This window comes from Calonectris borealis, chromosome 17, assembly GCF_964195595.1.
Source record: "Calonectris borealis chromosome 17, bCalBor7.hap1.2, whole genome shotgun sequence".
Taxonomy (NCBI): Eukaryota; Metazoa; Chordata; class Aves; order Procellariiformes; family Procellariidae; genus Calonectris; species Calonectris borealis.
Window position 1 is genome coordinate 1,015,557 of NC_134328.1, and position 22,187 is coordinate 1,037,743.

At 46.2% G+C, this 22,187-nt stretch overlaps 1 protein-coding gene across 5 annotated transcripts; it reads right to left on the bottom strand.

Moving 5' to 3' along the window:
• Positions 1–976: 976 nt before the first annotated feature.
• On the bottom strand, positions 977–21,841 carry PIGU (phosphatidylinositol glycan anchor biosynthesis class U). 5 transcript variants are annotated; one of them, XM_075166211.1, is made up of 12 exons: positions 21,333–21,839; positions 19,467–19,531; positions 18,089–18,148; positions 17,075–17,137; positions 15,400–15,509; positions 13,610–13,710; positions 11,529–11,626; positions 9,168–9,322; positions 8,493–8,636; positions 7,581–7,705; positions 5,601–5,743; positions 977–2,757 (listed from the first exon to the last, which is right to left on the bottom strand). In XM_075166211.1, the coding sequence occupies exons 1-12, from the start codon at positions 21,460–21,462 to the stop codon at positions 2,644–2,646; spliced, it is 1,308 nt and encodes a 435-aa protein (XP_075022312.1). In that variant the 5' UTR covers positions 21,463–21,839; the 3' UTR covers positions 977–2,643. The 5 variants fall into 5 exon arrangements, 3 of the variants coding, with proteins under 3 accessions (XP_075022312.1, XP_075022313.1, XP_075022314.1); XR_012676231.1 differs by having other exon boundaries at positions 2,676–2,757; positions 3,312–5,743; XM_075166212.1 differs by lacking the exon at positions 7,581–7,705 and having other exon boundaries at positions 21,333–21,841.
• Positions 21,842–22,187: the final 346 nt, after the last annotated feature.

The window sequence follows — 22,187 nt, forward strand, 5'->3', positions numbered from 1 at the left end:
ATGCCTCAACATCTGTCCCTGCCCCTGCCCTTTCCATACCCCTACCCGTGCCAGTGCTTCTGTCCCTGTCCTTTACTCAGCCTCTGTCCCTGCCACTGCTCCTGCCCCGCCCTTGACCCTGCTCCTGCCCCGCCCTTTCCGTACCCCTGCCCCCAATTCTGTCCCTGTCCATTGCCTGTCCCTGCCCTTGACGCTGCCCCTGCCACTTCACTGTCCCTGCATTGCCCCTGCCCTTGACCCTGCCCTGTTCCTTTCTTTATCCCTTCGCTGCCCTGTCCCTGCCCTTTCCTTGTCCCTGCCCATGCACTTGCCCTTTTCCTGCCCTTGCTCCTGCCCATTGCCCCTTCCCCTGCACTGTCCTTGTCCCCGTTCCTGTCCATGCCAGCGCCCATGCCCCTGTCCCTTGCTCTTCCTCTGCCCCCAGTGCTCACACCATTACCTCTTCTCAGGACCACTTTTGAGTCCGACTTTGGGACCTGCTCCCCTGGGAGACCCAGGTGAAGCCAGCCGGGAGTGGGGCCCTGGGCGCAGTCACAGGAACAAATTCAGCTGCTGGAGGCAGAGGACGGAGCTGCTGCCCCCAGCCCCTCGGCTCAGCCCTGCCACCTCCCATCAGCATCACCTCCGTCTACTTTGTGGGAAGAGGGCGCTGTAAAATGGATAACCCCAGATAGCCCCCGCTCCTCACCCTCTTACTCAGTTTCCTCTTACACTGTACACAGTTTTACGCTGTTGAACTGTACATAGCTGGCATTTCCTAAAACCGGGGTGGTTTCAGCGTGCCCCAGAGACATCCGTTTGCTTTTCGGTGTGCCCCAGGGCCACTTGTTTTCCCTCCTGACTCCTGTGTTTGCTTTCACGTCCCCTCATGACCCCTCCATGTGCCTCTTGGTGCCACCCAGAGCCCCCACTCACCCTCTAGTGTCCCCCCCCCCCCGCTCCCCCTCCCAAACACAGAGCACACGAGGTGTTTAAAACTTGCACGGTTTATTATGCTCCTTGACGTGCCCCACAGCTGGCAGCCCAGAGCAGCCCTGCCTGCGCTGCCCCCGCCGCGGCCGGAGGCGCAGGGCTGCTGCAGGGCCTGCCCCGGCCGCAGCGGGCGAGCGAGGGGGCTGGCTGGGCTCGCGTTAACCACCCCCCACCAAAGCGCTAATAGCAGTGCAGTAAGGCAAAAGTTTTAATTGTCCAGAAAGAAAGAAGAACCGTTTACACAACTGCCTGGGCACGTCGGTCTCAGTTGCTCTGTACCAGGTGCAGTTTGGTTTCGATGTTGTCACATTCCCAGCCCTTCGGATTTTTCTTGGGATCGGTGGGGAAGCTGGCTGCCTGCTGCCCCGACACCAGTGAGAAGGCTGCTTCTCAGGGCCACCACGCAACCAGCAGAGCAAGAAGCCAGCCTGGTGGATTTACCCTGGTGGGTCAGATTCACGGGGCCAGCAGCAGCAGCTCTAAAGTGAAGAGGTCTGAGCAGAGACAGAGGGCAGCCACGGGGGAACCAAGGGGTAGTGCTTTCAGAGTCCTCCGCGCACAGCCACAAGACACCACCACTGTACTTGCGAGAGGGTAACACGGGGAAGTGCATACCCCGTAGTGTTAAGGGGCTGTGGAACACCTGGAGCTCAACAACCCCACAACAGCGGTGGCTGAGGCTCCTTCTGGAGCCTCTTGGTCTGAGGCCTTAAAGGGGAGATTTTGACACCTCCTGGTCCCTAGTCCAGGCAGGCAGCTTGCTCGTTCCACGTCCGGGCTGCTGCCCCAAGCGATCACAACGGTGCAGTGGGAGCCCTGCACTGCCGAGCTTTGCTACCCTACAGAAACAAGGAGCAGTGGGAGTCTATCCCCACAGTCGTGTTCCTTCTCCCGAGACCCTGTAACGCCTCTGTGCAGCTCCTGACATGAAAGTGTCTGTTGCTTCAATGGGATACGGCAGTTACCCGGTACCCGCCCTGCTCCTGCTTTCACCCCAGTTCTAGTTCTTACTAGTGTTTGAGTGCTAATTATTACCTGTGGCAGCAGCTTCAGCTCTCCTCCTTCCAACAGGTCATTCATCCTTGGTCACCCATTTGTTTCACAAGCACCCACTGTGCCTGAGCACAAGTGATTTTTCCAGATCCCACAACAGTAGGAGAGCCAAGAAATGGCATCTGCAGCCAGGGCTTAGGCACCAGGGACCCAGAGATTGCCTTGTGCCAAGCAGGAGCATGACTGGTCAAAGCAGTGAAGGGGAAATTTCCAGGAGAAGCAAACACCTCCAAGAAGCAGTGATAGTAAAGTAAACAGTTTATGGTCTGAGCTCTTTCGGGGCCAGAGATTCAGCCCTGGTTTTAGTTCAGACACCTTCTCCAGTTCCTGCTGGACTGCCCAGTTGATGGCTGAGGTCGCAGTGAAAAACACAGCCGAGGGAAGAAGGGAGATGCTCCAACGGAGGCACTGCAGCTCCTACTCGTAGCTCTTACAGTTTCTGCACTGAGCCCACAGCTCAGGCGCGTACTCCCAGAAGAACCTCAGCCCTTTCTTTCAGTAGGTATCATTCCCAAAGTCAGAACTCATTCAGGGAACCTTCCCCACCCACCCCACATACCCCAAGCTTTGCATGTTCCTTAGAGTGGTCCATGTCCCAGGGAATGGTGGGCACAACCCTTATTTCAAAACAAGCATGGCCTCTGTCCCATCTTGCCTTGTCAAATGGAGTCCGTGAGTGAGGTAGTACTCCCGCCGGAGGAAGGCATAGAAATAATCCGAGACAAGCAGGATCTGCAGAAGTGAGATGTTCAGACACATCAGTGATGCTTCAGAACAAGGAATAAAAAGGGACATGTATTTATGATGGACTTTGAAGGCATTTAAGAAGTTCTTAGGCTGTTCATCATGCTTTTCGAGAGAAGACACTGTGATCCTGTGAACCTCCTTGTCCACTGCCTTGCAGTATTAAGTTAAGGGAGACTTAAACTAATCTATTATTATTTGTTGCGCTACCAGTGTGTTCTCACAGACATCTCTGTGACAGTAGCTCCATAAACTGGCCAAAATATATGATAACGGCAGATTCACCTGTGCCACAGCTTTACAGACCATCTAAGCCTCGTCCTCTGGGTCCTTCCATGCAAGCACTGTCATGCAGTTCAACCCAACTGCTGAAAAGTCTCCTGCTGCTGATTGCTATTAAGCACTTTTCAATTGTGATTCTTTTTCAACTGCCATTTCTGCTCAGAAAGGGTAAGAAGCTTGCAGGCAGCAGAAGGAACACCAGCTCCCCACGTCAGCCTTAGCAAACAGAAGCTTTAGCAGTTTAACAAAGTAATACTTACCAGGCTAAGGGGTGAAGAGATGAAATGTCAAGGCTGTGGCTTCACAGTACAACGTCCAGGAGGAAGACCAGATAAAAGCACTTATTCCACCCCCATCACTTCTGCACCTCCTTCCTGCCCCTTGCTGTCTTGCCCTCTCTGTGGAGCAGCCAACCCTGTGTGTAGGTCTGCACACTGTCTCCCTTTAAGTGGTGAACAGAGCTGGCGATCCCCCAGGTTCTCCGCTGCGCCAGGGCAGAGCGTGCTGCCACACACGGATGTTGGCAGTGTCCCGCGTTGCCCGGGAGGTGGACGTACCTTGGGCTGGTATGGCCACCAGCCGCGTTGCGGTGTGAAATCACAACTGAAGTGCCTTGCAGAGAACCGCAGTGAACACGTCTGGAAATCACAAGGTCCCTCCCCTCCTCAGCCCCACTCCGGTTGTACTGAGGCACCACAGTGTGGCTGCTCCCTTGCCTAAAAGCACTGAGAACGCGAGACTAGGTCTCCGTGGTTTTTCTAAAGCAAGCTGCTTCTGCAGGGGCAGGCTGGGCTGCTGTAAGCGCAGGCAGCGACCTGCTGGCTCAGTAGCGCCGTTTGTCATTTAGCCCCTTGTAGTGCAACCCCTCCCCAGGAATGCTGACCTCCTCCATCTGGAAACAGCATCACATAACTAGAGTGCAAAACCTTTTCAGGACCAGACCGAGCTCGCAGTTACTGTCCTTATGTCCAGATGCCACTTAATGCATCGCTTTGGCACAATGCGTTCATCCATTTCTCTGGGGAATTCACCCCAGGGAGAGCCTCACCTGAAGTACGCTGCAGTGCTAAGGGGACGGAGGGAGGCAGAGTCAGGCTGTCAGCCAGAGCCTGCTTGGGTTACTCTTACATACAGCTGCTGCGGAGAAGGCTCAGTGGCAGGACGGGAGGATATGGAGGACCGGGTGGAGACTGAGGGAAAGAGAAACAGGGCTGCAGACTGCTGAGGTCAGAGGAGAAAGTGCGAAGGAGAACAGATGGAGAAGGGTAGAAGTGCCCAGGGAGAGTAAAAACAGTCACGCTTGTTCTGTCCGCTTGTTTTGCTGAACACCATGGCTGACTACTGACATGCTATATCAATACGGTCGATTTTATTTTTAACTAAACTTTTCTGCAGATGTCTTAACGGGAAAAGAAAGAGCTGAGGTTAGTGGGGATGACGGCTAGTTCTTTCTCACAAGGAAATCAGAAAGCAGATTTTTGCTCTGTCTGCACAAGACCTTGCAGGATCTGCTAGGACCTTCTCAGGTAGGAAATAAAATCCTCTTAGAATATCAACATCTGCCATCTCTAATTAAACTTTTACTATTACTTTTATTTCATAGCAAAACATGTAGTTAGAGAGCTAATGAACCACTCCCAATTTCCTATAAGCCCTTCTTGATAGTATTACCGTACTCCCTCTCACCCCACTCACTGCATGGAGTCTCTTTTTGCTTTTACAGAACGGGTGTTTGTCCCCATTTATCAAGGGGGTGGGGGATGGACAAGCAGGTGATTTTCAGTCCCTGGCAAAACTGCTCCTCTAGTTGGGAGAAGCAGACAAACATAAATGGCTGAGGCACATCCAAAATAAAGGCAACTTTAACATGAAATGAACATTCTGCTCACCCACATGTGAAACTGTCCCAGGGCTTAGGGACATAAGAAATAGCACAGAGAAGAGGAAGGACTTGGAAAAGGTTGTAGCAGCTGTGTACATTGAATCCCACCCTCCAGGGGTGCCAAGCTCCATTTTCCCTAAGGCTAGTGAACGTATCATCTAGAATGGCCTTGAGAGAAGCAGGGAGAGCAAGCCCTGGCATGACTGGGAGCCTGCAAGTGCCCATAACCCTGTGTTTCTGTGAGGTACGATGCTCAGAAAAATTGGTGCCACGTCCCCATGTATGGGCAGTTCTCATTTGCCTGTTGTCTGGCCCTGCTGCTGCTGCCCCATGTTTTTCCCATTTTCCCTCTTAGCTCACCTTCTCCATTCACAAGTGCTCTTAGTCCTGCCACACCCAGATGCTCTTCCCCTGCTATCAAGCAACAGACCATGTAACCTGCAGTACAGTCCAGTTGGATTGTTAAGCTATAGCTCAAATACTACAAGAACTCTTTGCCATTAGTGTGCCAGAAGGTGAGGACTAGGCAGATTTCAGCTAGAGCAAGGAGAGGCAGGAACCTGCTCTGCAGGACTACGCAGGATGCAAAGAGCCAGACACATCCTGGCAGGACACCCGATCCAGTCACCTACCCAAAGCGCAGCCTTCTTTGCCTTGCTCTACTAACCTGCCCTATGTTGAAAGTCAACGTGATGGCATAATAAAAATTGGAGTTGGCACTTCCTGCATAAATCCATAGATGCCATAGAACGGGGAACAGGAGGGAGCAGACAATGAGCACACATGACAGGATGAAGATGTTCCGGAGGACTGCAAAAGAAAACCAAGCTGTTAGAATGATGCATTATTGAACGGCCATGCTCAAGCAACCAGGATGGTATTTAGGGTATGTGCAGTGGGGGAGAGGCACTTGCCAACACATACTTCTCTCCAACAATCTTTCACAGTTTGCTTTAATAATTGCCTGGCTAGCTTTTATAAGAAATCCCTTTTGGCGCCCTTTCCCTTTAAAATAAATACTTCTGCCTTTGCTTGAGTGTGAAATCCTCATTTGTAGCTCTTTCCTTCTAGGTCCTGCTTCCAAACGCTCTTCCTCGGAGGACTTTGGCTTTTTGTTGTCTACACTACAATAACTAGCAGTTTTGAGACGGGCCTTTCCACCAGCATCATGACTCAGAGAGCAAAGTACGCCATTCCCTAGCCTCGTCAAGCTGGCGACAAAGGAAAAAAATGAACCTGTGGGCCATAGGAAAAGAGATACTTCCTTGGGAGGTGGTAAGGAAATGAAAGCACCATAAAAGGAGGAAACTCACATAGGCCAAATGTGTTGACAAACACATGACTTCGGGAGGTGCAAGTGTGGCCAGAATCCCTTAGTCTGCATGAATATGTGTCAGATGAACAAAAATCAAGCACAACTTTGTCTAAAAAAGGTAGGAACTACGAGGCCAGAAGAGATTTTGTTTTCCGTGAACTATATATGCCTGTCCTTCGGCAGCAGTATTATAATTCATCCCCGAACTTGTGTTGCTGTGCTTGGCTATAGCTCAGGCAATGTCCCTGAAGATAACTGAAAGAATCCCGATCATTCTGCAGCTGAAGGGAGCTATCTGACATTTTAAGACCATTGTCACATCCAAACCTGTTCACACCTATCTTTTTAAACTTCTTGTTCAGTAGGTCTATCCACTCACATGGGGTGGGAGCATGTGACAGATGGCTGTCCCTCTCACTGGTCATAGTCCCCTTATCTGCATGCTTGGAACGCGCAACTGAACTACGCTGAATCGGGATTTCTCAGAAGTACATCACCATGCTCAGGGCTAGCCTGGGGCTTCCTGCCCTGTTTTATCACAGCTGCTTTGGCCTTAGCTTTCCTTAGGCTGAAACTAATAGAGCAGATGGTCTCCAAGTCTCTTGACTCTTGATTATGTCTCCTGGCATCAGGCAGGCTAGCCGTCCATAAACACACTTGGCCTGGGTTAGAGAAGACTGCAGTAAAAGGCCCGGACAACTGGCAGGGTTGGTCAAAGCAGCTGGTTAAGTAAGAAACACCAGGAAAAACTCAGCACTTCCAAATCTCCCCAGTGTAGCAGGTTCTAGAGACTGAGTTTGAAAATGACGTGATTTAAAGAGCTAAAGGGGTTCTTTGTGAAGCATTTAAGAAAAACTGGACAATTGCTTGGAGTAATTCAGTTCCTTTCACTCTAAGCAAACAAGCAGATGCAAAACAAAGAACCACTGCAAGGTGCAGGATTTTAAGGCTGGGGGACTTGCCAATTGCAGGAGCAGTGTTCAAATTACACAGCCTTAAATGGGAGTGAAGCATTTGAATGATGGATGTACTTTAAATAAGCCACATCCCTTGTGCAGGACTGTAAAAGGTTCTTACAAAAAAGTTAATCTTCAGAACAACTTGGAGAGAGGAGGGAGATGAGGTACAAGTGAAAATTCCCTCCTCGATGAATTTCAACCCAATTTCAACATGTTAGAGACTTTATCACCAGAAAAATCAAGCCTCCTTCCAGACACCCCAAGGAGGCCACAAGAGCCTGCAGACATGGGCCTGGTTTGGTTTAGTGGTGACAATTATTGGACAGGCCCTTTCCCATCCCAGATAAGGAACAATCAAACACAAAGAACTTACATCTGTAAAGGTGGCTCCAGACTGGAAGGAAGGCCATGTACAGTGCAATGTCTCCCACAGTGGGATAGGACTTGAAGATAGAAATGATTGCGATCTGGACAAACATGAAGAACACTGGGTGTTCCCTAGAAGGGATAAGACACAAAGGATAAGAGGATGCAGTAGAGCATCTGGAAACTGGAAATAAATATCAGCAAGACCACAAATGTACTGTGGGATAGACTCAAAGAGGCTCTTGTACCCCTGTTCTGCCCAAACAAGCCTCTGAGTGCTTGGTGGGGTAGACTGAGCTGCTCTGCAGAGAATAAGGGGATGCACATCTGCTCACTGCCCTCACACAGAAACTTCATGCCTCAACTCAACATACATTTACACAGTTGGTCATCTGGGCTGCTTTTCCCCAGCTCTGTCTTATTCACTGAAAAGCAATTAGCACCTCCTCTCTAAAAGTTATTTGGAGAAGCCCATAGTTATCCCGCTGGTACGTCATTCCAAGTGAACAGGATAAGCTCACTGAGAATCCAGGCGTGTTAATGTGTATTTTTATCAGAAAGAAGGGTAACGTTGTCAGCGCAGTCCCCTAGGAATGTCCCCAAGTTTTCATTTTTTTTTCTGACAATAAATTACTTTAAGTTCCAGCCAAGAGTTCTTGCTTTCTGACTACACTGGCTTATGCTGGCAGGGAGCAGGCACCTCTATAGCCTAAATGTCTGCTCTCTCTTTTGATGCCTGTAACACGTCTGTTGCATAGCAAAGCCCAACTCACTCTATTTAAGAGGAATAAAGATTGAAACTTTGGGAAATGAGGAGGATAGGCCCTGTTAAAAAACCCTATCTTTTTCAGATAGGTAGATCCAGACATCTTCCACTGGACAACTGAGAGTAAAAAAACTAGCAGAGAAACATACTTACTTTAGTTTTATTGCCAAGGGAATGGTGTAGAAGAAGACATTGATTTGAAACACGCATACGAAGAAAAGGCTAAAGTGTTCAAACATCTCTGCAAAGAAGTACCAGAAAAGGCCAATATTGGGTGTCAGATCTGGAACGGAAAGGCTGAAATTTGAAAAGAAAAGTCAAGGTAACATTTTTAAAAGGTTGTTTTTCACTGTCCTGCTTCTGTTACATTAATTAATCATTGTGTGCTACTGGATGGAGGACCTATATTTTGAATCTGTGGAAGAGAAACCAAAGGGGCGAAAACCTGGAGAGAAAAGGGACTAATCCTTCCCTATGCCCCAGCAGGATTTAAACCCTAACCCTTCCCAAGCAGACATTTCTCCAGAGATGAAAATTTCACAGCCATGGGAGCTCAACGATCAAATCCATTTCCAATCAACTCAGTGGAAAACATCTCCCGTCTTCTCTAATTCTTAATTAAGAGAATGTTACTTAATTAAGTACTTAATTAATGCTGTTACTTAATTAAGAGAGGTTGGCTAATGCCTGCTCTCCTCCCCACACTCTTTCTTTTCTTGCATTGCCAGTAAAATTACAGATCACATATTCCTTAGGACAGGGAGTGATGCACAAGAAACAACATAGGGGGGCTAGACAGAAAAACCCAGTAAGAATCCTTATACTTACATAAACCCGTAAACAGATGGGATAAAATCCCAGGAGTTGAGGAGGAAGAAGGAGAGGCAGATGATCACCACCAGGCTGCACAGGTACAGGGCTGCATACTGCATGGTGTAGAGCCAGAAGCTTTTACTTTTCAGTTTTATTGGTATGAACTGACGCTGAAAATGAAATACAAGCAGGCAGATATCCCTCATCAAGTGGAAAGCCACAAGAAAGCCTGAGTGTTCAGAACATCATTTTAAATCGATGAAAGAAAACATTAGACACTGGCACTATGGCACCAGAAGGAGCAGCTCTCAAGCACAATTTGCTTGACGTTCTTCACTCTGGCCAATTCAGTCATACGCATTGCACATATTTCCAGAACGGTGCTTGAAAATACTGTAGCTACGCTGGTCATTCCTGCTTGCAGCAAGTCAAGTCTCATGCACTCAATGCAAGATTTACACACACCTCCTCACAGCCACAGGTGTATCTTAGGTGTTTGCAACACTGTACTGCTGCCTGCCTTCTACTGCATGAACCCACATCAGCTGGGTGACAGAGAGCCCTGCTCCACCACCCTCTGATGCCAGGTCTCCACCACATGGACTGGCACTCATGCTCTGCTGAAATCGGGGCAAGAGGACATCCAGTGGGCTCCTAAGCACAAAGGAGCCCCTCTAAAAGGTTGCCTCCTCAGACAAAGACAACTGCTGCAGTCCTGCCACTACCACGTGTCCTGACAGGTCAGCCACAAGCCCTGTCAGACAACATCACATATGGGTATCTCACTCCAAGAGGTCCCGACTGCATTTGTAAAGGCGAACATACACACAGGGGCCAACACCTTTGGGAACTGCTCAGAGTTCTGCAGCTCCAAGTCAGTGATGTAGCTTTTCCGTTTGGTACTAGGGTTTACACTGGCAGGAGGTGTACAGAGAGCCAGCTCTAACTGATGTGGGCTCTGTGTAAAGCATGCTCTGTTTTCTCAGTCATAGTGTGTTTAATGCCACTTGCTGGAACAGTGTAAGCAAGTTGACCAAGGATTTTTGGCAGGACAGATTGGAAAGTGCTGGAGAAAAGCAATTTAATTCTGTACAAAGAATGCAGGAAGGTTCATTTACAAATCTGATAAAAGAACACACACTAGCATGACCCCCTTTAAAAGTTACAAATTAGGCATTCACATATCAAAGCATTTGTTGTTGCTTGTGAACACAATGCCTGTACTTTACTGCCACTTTACTTTGACTAAAGTTAAAAGAGAACAAATGAGACCAAAATATAAAATATATAAAGTAAATGCTCCTAAAAATTATCAAACTGAAAAAGCAACACTGACTCTGCAGAAGTTCTTGTCTTGCAAAGAGTAATAATAATAAAATTTCTGAAAAAAAGTAAGAGACATTCATGTCAGATAGTCAGGGAAAGAAAATGGACTAGAACTGACTCTCCATTCTCTTTTGAAGCTCAGAGACTTGACAATAGGCTGTAATGAACCTGTAATTAAGATTAGCTGTAAAAATCATGAGGGAGACAGGACAGAAGCAACCAAGAAAGACTGGTGAAACTCAACAGCAGGACTTTCAGAATGGCAAAAATAATAAAAATTATCACCAAGCGATCTGTGAATTGGGATCAGAGTCCTCTGCTAGTGGTCACAGCCTCACCTTGCTCCCATATCAGAATAAGACTAGCAACTGATCAGTTTTCATTAAGTGCATTATAATTTGGACTCTCGTTTAAGTCATTGTTTACAGTATCAGCACAAGAGCTAAGAGAGAGACCAGCTGGAAGCGTGCAAGCAACCCGGTGATGAATCCACTCACTAGCAAAGAGCTGCCCCAGCTTTAAACCCTACCCCTGCCTGCAGAGGTGCCTACCAGCCTACTGCGGGGCTAGTTTTGCCTGGAGCAGGGTCTGCCTGCTGAGGCACCGTGCACCCATGAGTGATCAAGGTCAGCCCTGCCGGAATTCAGGTCCTGTTACTGGGAAGGGAGAAAGGACAAGGGCAACCAGCCACTTTCACAAGCACATGCCTTTTGCCATTAAACTCCAAATCAGCATTTCCGAGTTTGAGCGACTCAAGCAAACAGCTCCTCATTCCTCCTCTCCAGGTCTAAAATCCTCATTGCTACTCACACGACCCGAAGAACAGGACTTATATGGGGCAAGCTAAACACCAGCCAGTTCTGTAGATGACTTTCTGTTCCCTTCTCTCTATGCACAAGCATCCCCATTAAGGCTTCAAACTTCCCATGGCTTGAGGAGAGTCACTTTTTCTGAAATTCAGGACTTGCCCGACTACCCTCTCAATAGCTAAGGACTGTCCATGCACAGCTACAAGAAGACGGCAGGTACCAACAGTCAGAAATCATCTACCTGTAGAAGGTAAAGGAGTGCTGGAGCAAACAACGTGAGAGGGTAGAGTGACTGGTATGTTGCTAAGGCCAGGAACACAGCACTGAGGAAGGCACTACCTGCAAAGAAAAAAAAATGTTCATTTGTAAGGAACATTTAATATAAACAGCCTTACAGACAGGAAGTCCAAATGGGAAGAAATGCATAACTCTCCGCAGGGGCTTTACAAATATCAGAACACCACTTAAAGGCGTTTTTAGCAGAATGTATCCTGGAGAGTGTCCTTTTCTTAACTACATTTTGAACGGAGAATGATTCATACCAAGGTGATTCTCCCACAAGAAAGCACTGCTGACTGGTTTGTATCTCCTATCATTCATATACAGAAAGAGACTCATGTAATTCAGTCTATATATAGACCATGCTGGCTGCTGTTCATGCATGGGAATGCATTCACTGAAGTCACATCCGCATGAAGCGGCTGTTATACTCATGCTGGGCATGCTGGATAACCTCATCACCAGAACGTGTCAGGGTGCTCAGCAAAGCTCTGTGAAAGAGAGCAAGCAAGAGTCTGCAGCTGAAGGAATGAAGGGCATTAGCCCTACTTTACAGATACCAGAACTGAAGCACAGAAAGGGTTAGCACAGCTTTTCCAAGTGGTCTTAAAAACATGAATGCCTTTATTGAGGACGCTTTATTTGGTGTCTCAGGTTGAGCTAAATGCTGAGTACTCACATTGCCCAACTACCAACATCAGAAATCAAGCCCAAAAGGTTAAACAATCAAAATACAAGCACCCAGTGCAGTAGCCTGGTTATAGCTTTCAGTCTTACGTGACTTGATCGAAGTAATGTGTAAAAATACAGCTTAGACAGCAAGAATCCTGACTCAGTGCATTGGATTAATTGTCAGCCTACTGACATCAAACACTTGGTAAGCTTCTCCCTGCTTCCATCTTTTGAAAGAGAAAATATAGGGTTACCTGGTGATGAGCCTTCTCCATTCTTCAACTACACTCTTCTAGACAGAAACCTTCCTACGCTCTATTTTATTGAGTGTTCAATTCTGCACAGATCTAAAGAATTGGTACCCAGAAATCATAGTCATAATCTGATATCCTCTCTTTGCCCACTTTAAAACCTAGAGGCTGCCACAGGGAAATCAGGGAAAAAACACAGGGGACAGCCACTACAGTTTTGTCTATGACTGAACTACTCGTCTTATGGTATCAGTGAACAGTTAAAAATCAGTTTAACTAAACAGACCCCACTTGTTTGCTTTTGCAAATGATTTTAAATCAAAACCCCTCCTGCCTCAATTAGTCAATAATTGGAGGAAAACTTTCTTTTGGAAACACTAACAAAAACAATCTATATCAGCTTTCTTTGCAATGCCTGGATCTGGGCACTGCTGGAGACAAGAGATCGGACTAGATCCAGCATAGAACTCCTAAAACTTACGTGACTAGTACAAATTACATATGCTAAAAGACTTTAGCACTGGGGAGTCATAAAAAGAAACAGAAACCTGGCATTATGCACAAAATGAATGAAACAGCTATTCTGTCACAATCTATTCAACTGTGCCAGTATGGGTCTTTGGTTACTGTTTCTGCTTCCCCAAAGCTCAATTAGCTAATTTCAAACCAAGGTTACAACTGTGAGTGAAAGCCAAATAATAGCTGCAGGCAACTGCTTGCTTTTGAAAAAAAGTTCAAAGATATACTTGGAAAATAAATTGTATACAACACTTTAAGTGCATATTCATGTACAAAAGGAAGAGCAGCAGAGCATTATGCCCTCCTACACACAGACACGCATTTCTTCATAAACAGAAAACTATTCAAAGTCATCCAGGAAAAGGAGTAAGTTTTTAGAGATTAAACTCCTAGGTACAAGTTTTGACTTGACTATAAAGTCTCTTGATCTCTTGTGATTTCAGGCAGAACTTTGACCTTGCTCTAGTCCCCGTTTCTGATGTGTTTCACTGAGATCTTTGTAGTAATCATATTTGTAAAGTTCCACCTTGGATTTAATTTCTGCTAATGTTCTAATCTTTATAGAAAGACACAATGAACCATTTTTTCTTCATTGCGTTACCTTTTATTGTAGCTAAAATGAAGAATGCAATGACAGTATTGTTGATGGCACAGGTGGACTTTGCCACACAAGACATCACGGTGTAGGGGTTTAACAGATAGCTGAAAAAGAGCAAAGCTCGAGTTACATTCATGCCATTCAAAGGAGATACCATCTAATTAAAGGAAAAACAGATGCGATTTGCCATTTCTTTTTGTTTATTTACATTTGATGAGATTCTCTCATCATCAAATTAATTCAGCTGAACAGGTTCTTTAGTCTAGAAAACAGATCCTTGGATTGTAGCCTTGGACACAGTGGCCACAGGGAGCACAGCGAAGAAAAGGAAACGGTTGGGAAGATGTCTAAAATGCAAGTTATGTCCTAGAAAATGACTACCAAAAATGTTCCTTGCTTTGCACAAACATTGTGCATTTATTCAGTCAGACCTCGGAACACTGGGTCCAAAATAAACTCTTTCTGCTGTTCACATCTACTGACTCTGAGAAAGTAATAAAAATAAGAAGATAGCAAGATGGAAACAAATCCTGAGACATTAGCAGAGTTTCCCCCAACCCAATTGCACCTGCACACTCCTGCTAGGGCAGAGCAATAATTTATGTTCACCACAACATGATCTGAGCACAAAACCTAAGCCATGAAAATCTGGCATATTTTAATTGGAATTACAGAAAGACAGAAACTCAGAACACCTTTATCTTCCAGAATGCAGCCACACTTTAGTTAGTAAGGATAGCAGCTCCTTTTGGAAATTAGCATTACAATAACCTCAAAAGCACAGAAAAATGTTTGGAAGGATTACCAATACAATAAGCAAGATAATGTATCGATCAGCCTTGCTAATAACTAAATCAACCATCAGAGTGAGTGACAGAGCTGATGATTTCCTAATTATCTCTTTACATAAACATTTTTCCTACTTCTCTGAGTCACAGTTTTCCTTTTTTCCGTGTTTCCAGAGAGACAGCCTACAGCAGGGTAGGTACAACTTAATGCCAACTTTGCTGTGGTAATGTGAAACAATGTTAAATACAAAACAGTCTGCAACTTACAGACTCTACCTTTCTCACACTGGGGAATTTACCATTTTACAAGATTCATATGAAAATAAGAAAATAACTTATCTAATTGAAAACTCTCTCTAACACAGAGTAATTAATATAATAATTTATTCATGTCAAAACCCCAGTAGAAAAATAATTCTTTGACATTAAGTACCTTGCTTGTAAATTTTATTTTTTAGTTGAAGCTTTCTGAAGTAAAAAAAAATGTTTAGTATACAGAGGAACACCAAGACATGACATTATTAAGATGACAACCTAAAAATATCTTTGAATTATTACAAGCAATTCTGGGATATTCAAGTTGTGATATTCAGCAAACATTTTGTTCGACTGCTCAAAAATTCTCCTAACTTTTCTGAAAAGACACATGAGACTTTTGGGAGGCATAAGATCAGTTTTGATGACATTAGCATACAGGCAAAATAAATGGGAATGTGATCTGTGCAGACACAACATTCTTACTACCAAATTAATGACCTTGGGCTGTTGAGCCTGTCTTAGAGGGCCTGAGTGAATTTACTTGTTGGCAACAAACATTTGGAAAAGCATCTGCTTTTCACTTTCAAACCGAGTATTCAGAGCTGAGGGGATTTTTATGTATAATAGGAAATTCAGAATTCCTGGGGGAGGGGGGAAATCTTCAACAGATGTTGAAGCCCCAAATCAGACAAATAAAACCCAAAGGGAGCTGAGGAACCAAAGCAGCCGACAAGAAGCAATACTTACAACAGTGCTACCTTGAGGGGGATGTAGTGCATTTCCATGGGTGTCCGGATGAGTTCAGCCACATCTGGTGCATACTTATCCAGTTCTATTAGGAGCTTTTGCTTTTTGAACTGAACAAGGGAGAACGACCAAAGACTGTCAGATAAGGAAAGTCATTATTTCTTATTACTGAGGATTTCCATTAGTGTGGAACAGTACATATGAGCTCCAGGCGTGAGCCGAAACTCATGTTATGTGAGGTGTTGTACAAATAGAACAAAAAACCCTCTCTTTTCCCAAATACTTAACAACTGAAGTGGAAGTCATCAGAAAGCAGATAATCTCTACTTATTTGAACTTCCTTAATTACCTGTGTCTAACTCTTGACACAGCTGACAGTGAATTCACCACACTGGAGTTTAATACTTTCAATCTTTCTAAAGCTTTTCTGGATTTCCAATGAAAAGTTGACTTTATAAATTCACTGTTCAACACACAAGCCCCTAAGAAACCAAGTCACAGAAGTATGCGGTCTTTGTTACTTTGAAGATGGATCCCTCTATGCCAAATCTCCTTTAGGGACCCAAGATCTCTCTCTTTAATCTATCTTGTTCTATGATGCTCTCTATGGAGACAAAAGAGAAATCTGAATTATGAACCTACTGAACTATGTCATGGTGAGACAGAAGGAGAGAGATGCTGGCAATAAATTCTCAACGAGCAAAGTAACTCACATGCAGGATTTTTACACAGCTGCAGTTCTATCATGAGTTATTTCTTCAGCCTCAAAGTCAGAGGACAAGGAGCAAGTATGCAGCTGGATGGGAGACCACACAGATGCTGTAGAAAATGCAGCCTCTCTGTTCATGTTGATACTGAATCACTGCCCCTCTCGGATCGCAGAGAGCACAGCACTGCTTACACAAAATGTTCTTTGAGCTACTTCTGAGAGAGAGCTGGGAGGAATCACTCACCTCGAAATACATGTACTTATAATCTGAAGGGAACAAGTAATATTTGGTGTCAGACTTTCACCTTGCTCAGTAGAATGATTTATGTCACCTCAGCATCCTGGGAAGGTTTATTCCTTCCTTTACACATTTCCAGTCAGTGTATTAACTCATGCTGTGTGCAAACACAAACCATGTTCAGGGTAAACATTCCAGGCTCTAGCTACAAAATGTACAGAAGATTGTAGCAGAAGCAGAGGTGAGAAAAGTCTTGCCAAAAGTCTTGCCAAATCCATAGTCCAGTAATTAAATTCTGCATACTGCAAACTACCACAACAACTGAAGGTGGGTTTTCAGTACACGTTCTAAAATCTCACATCCCATCTTGTGTACCATGACCCTAGACTTGTCTGAATTTCATTGGCTATTGAATTCTCACAAATTTCTCAAATTCTTTATACTCCTTTTGGATTAAAGAATCTACACTGCTGTGATCATCATTTAAGTGCAGTGTGATAGCTACACACACGAATTTGTTTCATACGGTAATACTGCCACAATAAACCTTAAAATACCTCTCCTGTTTACCACATTCACTCCCCATGTTTACTGATCATCCAGGTATGATCAGATTTACTGCAACAAGGACTGGTTGATACTGCATCCTCTGGCATGTGTTTTCTTTGGTACAAGACATTTATACTTGCTGGGAGAAGAGGATCAGCAACACTGGCAAGTCAGCTTACCACAACTTTGTTGAAGTCCTGAATGGCCAAGTAAAGGGCAACAGCAGTTAGCACATCAGTTATCTAAAAAAGGAAGGCATAGACAGACTGACTGTTATCAAAATAAACAAATGGAGAAAAAGATATTGGACAGTACTGCAATGCTGAATACTTTGATCTGATTCAGCTCATGAGAAGAAAAAACAAGCTTTAAAAACACTAGATTGCCAATTTGTACACTGTGCTTACACACCACTGCTTAACCTTGAAGCCATGAGCTGTATCAAAGGTATTAATATTTGCAAAACAAGAGAATGGGGAATTACGGGGAAAGAAGAATGCGAGGATAATAGAATCGCTGGTCTAATTAGAGCACAGGCAACACCGGGGCAGTGCCCAGCCGGCTAAACCCACCTGTCCATTAATCCAGCATGACAGTGCTTGAGCTGTCCCAAACGTACAGACAGCAGTACAGTCACCTGAACAATCGGCACAAGCACAACGCAGATGGCCGATAGCTCTGCATGAGACCTGCCCAGCAGGGATCTGGGGAGAGACGCTCCACCAGGTGGCATGTGCAGCCAGCTATATGATTTCTGTCCTTCTGAATTATGCAGAACTCGTTTACAAGAGACGTTTGGAGGACTAACGCGTTTGTGCTCTCTTTGCAGGCCTGGGGTTTGGCAGTGGGTTTTCGTGAAAAACACCGCAGTGTAGGGATTAGGCTGGGGGACAAAATATTCTGACCTTTAAGAGGTAACCTTTGAAATTTGAAACCAAACGCCAACTTTCTATCCCTCTGCGTGGATACTTATCTCACCAAGAACTGACAAAAAAGAAGGAATATGTACAAGAAGGGAAAAGCCCGAACGTGGGTTTGTACAGGCAAAGCTGCCTTTCTAATTAAACTGTGAGCTCAGCAGGAATCTGAACTACAGGGAGGCTGAAGGTCCCCGATTCTTGCAGGAAAGGAAAGTCATACTCAGCATGTCACAAAATGGGACCTTTCAAGAGGAGCTTTCCAGCAGCACTTACCATGAACACCAATTCAGCGTATTCAATCAGGAAGTGGAAGAGATATATTATCAGCGGGGTCTAAAAGAGAGCAGAAGGGAAACCCATGTCAAATACTGTCCAGATAAAACAACTGACGATTTGATGAGAAAAATGGAGTAGTACTATGACAGACTGCAAAAGGCAATTTTCCTTAGCCTCTTCTACAACTCTGTTAATTCAGAGCAATGTGATTAAACAAAGCACACTTACTGGTCTTTTCCTTGCAAAGTTCTCAATGCACTTTATAAAAGACACCATCGACTTTGAAAATTATCCTCTATTCCAACTTCTCAATTCTACTAGTACAGTGGTAGAGTTACAATAGAAAGCATATAAAGAACAGCTTTAGAAAATATTTTTTTCTAGAGAATCTATTTTTTCAGGTTGTTCGCAGGTACTTTTGAAAGTATTTCCTACATAGCTGGTTTCATTGTTCAGCCTGTTGTTTAGATGAGTCTTTTATAAAGCAAAAAGAAGAAAGCATGTTAAAAACATAAAGCAGTAAGACTACAGTCCTATCATCCTCTTACTCCCACAGCTTTTCCCTTCTAGGGTAAGAGGAAGAGCATGTTTCTGAATTATTCCTTTGACAGAAAATTTTAATCTGGAAGTACTATATTTACATGGTGTAAACTCAGTCTTCACTGTGAGAAAATATATTTATTTTGAAATACTTTTAAAATAATGTGATGGTATAAATCAGCATGGGAAAATATTTCATAGTCTGGGAGAAAATTGTGTTTAAAGAAGGAGAATTCATTGGAGAGAAACAAGTTTTCAGAGGTATACAAAGTATCTGCCTCACCCCTAGGTGACGCTATGTGTGAGTATACCTTCCTATCAGTAAGACCTCTCAAGGGCACAAAAACTCCACAGGTGCTTAAGTGATTGGAGGAACAAGGTGTTTCCAAGATGAGGAATAAATGTACTGCATGCTTGTGCTGATGTTAATATTACTGCAAATGCAGAAACTCAAGATGCTGCTATCCAGTAAAACTGTGTTCAGACTCACAATGACACTGTCTCTCCCTGCTCCAGCCTCTACTGACAAAAACATCTGGATGTGAACAGAGTATTTTACTTATTACAGATTTCCCCTATTTCAGACTGTCCTTATGCAGTGATAAATACTACGACGTCTATCATATGCACAGCAACGAGCTGTTCCGTGACGAACTGCATTTCCTCATTGTGGTAGTCACTACATAAACAACTATTGCAGAGACAACGACACGACTCCAAGTTCTCTGAAGTCTTTGGGACAAGGCAGGTCCCCAGCCTTTGCCAATCCGTAAGCAGTAAGACTAAGGAAGGTGCCACTTGAATATCACGTTTAAAATGAAGCATGCATACCAACCTCATGAAAAATAGCTCCAGAATATGGTGAGACCCCTAAATCCAGCAGAGCTAATCCTTCGACCACTGAAACACACAAAACACCTGCATTAGAATCCTGTAATGTGGGAAGAGAAAAATCTCATGATGGTAAAACTATAGTTTTTAAAACACCCATGCTGATAAGAATCTCACATTGAATGACCATCTGAATGGGTGACATAAAATCTCACAAAGCCAACAACCAGCTAGCATTGATTGTTTTCTTACTTCTGCCGTGCAAATTTCTTTAGTAACTGAATGGTCAGTTATAAACTATTTTTTTGTGTCACCTAAAAATGTTATAGCTGAAATGTTTTGCATTTAACTATATATAAATCACATGTATGATATTTACTGATTTTAAATCACCTATTATGCGATACATAGTACCTGTGCTGGAGAAATACTTAATTCTAAGAGGACAAATCACAACATAATACACAATTTGAACTGTTTTGCCTAATTAGATGTAGAGAGACCTGAAACGTCCAAAACCACAATAAAAGAGCAGAAATGAATACATATTACCAGGCAAAGCTTAAAGCTTTATCCGTTGTTGAAACCTCCTGACATTTTGCAGCCTTAATTCAGATCCTTTGCAATCATGTAATTACAGCTTGCACTGCAATGCATGCACGTTTTTCCATAGGATCTCCACCTTACTGAGCACAATGGTTCCCTGGGGATTGAGCAGCGTATGCAGTGAAAGAAGCTATGGGAAATAGGGCCATTTGTTCAGGGGGAAATGAGGCAGGAGACTGCAGGAAGCAACAAGAGGTTCTCCGTTCAGCCATATGCTGGAGAAGTAGATTCTGTCTCTGCCACAAAGTTCCCGTATGATGACTGCCCAGGCTTTTCAAGGTGATCCTAATTGTGCTCCTTACTCTCTAGATGCCTACCTTGACGCTCTAAGATAAGATTTAGAAAGTATCCATTGCTGAAAGGGAATTTTTGGGAGCTGTATTTTGAAACTATGAAGTGTGAAGTGCTACACACTGTGGAGCAGAGGCCTTAGGTCATCAAATGCATTCATACTTTTGACCTTTATTACTCTGTGCCACTGTTTTCCATCCCAAAACTGCGAATAATTTTACCTGCATAATAACTGGCTATTATTTTCCCAAAGGGCTGACTTCAAAATAAATTAAGGTTCCTAACAGGCTCACATGCTATAGAGATGAATGCCACCAAAAAGCCTCGATTAAACTGTACTTCAGTTTTCAGAAGAGAATTTGAATCGTATTGGTAACAACCTGTGGGGCCACGAACTGAACAAGGAAAATGAAATGGTGAATAGCTCTGCACGAGCTGGGAACCAGGCAGTCGCGTTCACACCACGAGACAGTGCTTGGGCAGTTAGAGAGTAATGAAAGCCACTCAATCAAGGCTGCTGAAACTACACATTCAGTACCAGATTTTGTCATTCTTCCATTTTACACGCCTCTGTGACGCAATCCATTTGTACAAGTGCAACCCAGCCAGCTGCACACAACGGCTAAAGCCCCGTCCTCCTGCCTAAAGCCTTCGGTCCCGTGTCCCTCCCGTCCCCTTGCAGTTGCCGAACACTCGCTCTTCCCTCGGGGCAACCGCCACAGACTATTTCATGCGGCTTTCGGTCGGGCCCAGGAGAGGAGGGGCCCGTCCCCAGCCCGGGGACTGCAGCCCGGCGCTCTCCCCGCGGGGCCGTGCCCCAGCCTGGCGCCGGGCCGGGGACAGGCCCCTGCCCGCCTGCAGCTGCGCTCCCGGCCCCTGGGGGTCCCCAGCCCCGGGCGGCCGCCGCCCCCGGCCCCCTCACCGCCACCCCCGTGGGCCTCGGCCCATTCAGCCCGGGCTCGCCGGGCCTCACCTCGCTTCCAGGCGTTTAACGGGGACGCCACCTCGACCCGCTCGGAGATGAAAGCGGCGAGGCTGGAGCGGTAGAGCACGGCCCGGACCGTCACGGCCACCAGGACCACCAGCACCAAGGGAGCCGCCATCCTCGCGGGCGGACACCGGCTGCCGCCGCCTGTAGTTCCCGGGCGGCGCCGGAGAACGCGTCGCCAATGCCCCGGCCCGGCCGGGAGGACCACACATCCCAGGAGCCCGCGCGGCGCGCCGCCCCACCGCTTCCCGACACCGCTTGAGAGCTACGGCGAGCGCGGTGGGGCGAACTTAGCCGCAGCGCGGAGGCGTTGGGCTGCTTTCCCTGGCCCGCATGGCGAGGGCGGGAGCGGCCGGGCCGGAGAGGCCGGGCCCGGCTGGCGGGGCTGGGGCCACCCGCTTTGCCGGCGCTGCGGGGCGGCCGGGCCCGGGGCGGGTGTCCCGCTTTTCACCCGCCGAGCTGCCCCCTTCCCGTCAGCTTTGCTCTCCCTCGCCGGCCGGTGCTGCCCGCGCGGCGGAGCCTGGGCGCGGGGCCGGACCCAGCACCCCGCGGGGCCAGGCCTCTGCCTGGGTCTGGTCGGGGCCCTCCGCTTCTGCGCATCGCCTCTCGTCCTCCCGCCTCTGTGGAGCGCCTGGCTCCGTCTCCTCGCCGGCCTTCCCGCGGGCGGCCGTGGTGCCCCACGAAGCCGACTCGTGTCCTGCACGGAGGAGGCCCCGGTGCCTCGGAGCTCCAGCACCTGAGCGTCGTGGCGGCCCTGCGCTGAAGTCGGGCAGGGCTGCTAGGAGGGGTTCCCCCTCCTCAGCTGCAGGACACTGCGTGTGTCCTTCTTGAGTTTCGTCA

Bases quoted from the DNA above. Each gene is read 5' to 3' on its own strand.
- PIGU (XM_075166211.1), bottom strand. From the start codon at position 21,462: ATGGCGGCTCCCTTGGTGCTGGTGGTCCTGGTGGCCGTGACGGTCCGG. The intron at 13,711-15,399 runs GTAAGTATTGCT...GCTCTTTTTCAG, and splicing joins CCCCTCAAGGTAGCACTGTT to CTATCTGTTAAACCCCTACA. The intron at 2,758-5,600 runs GTTAGTAGAGCA...TCACTTCTGCAG, and splicing joins TGACTTTCAACATAGGGCAG to ATCCTGCTTGTCTCGGATTA.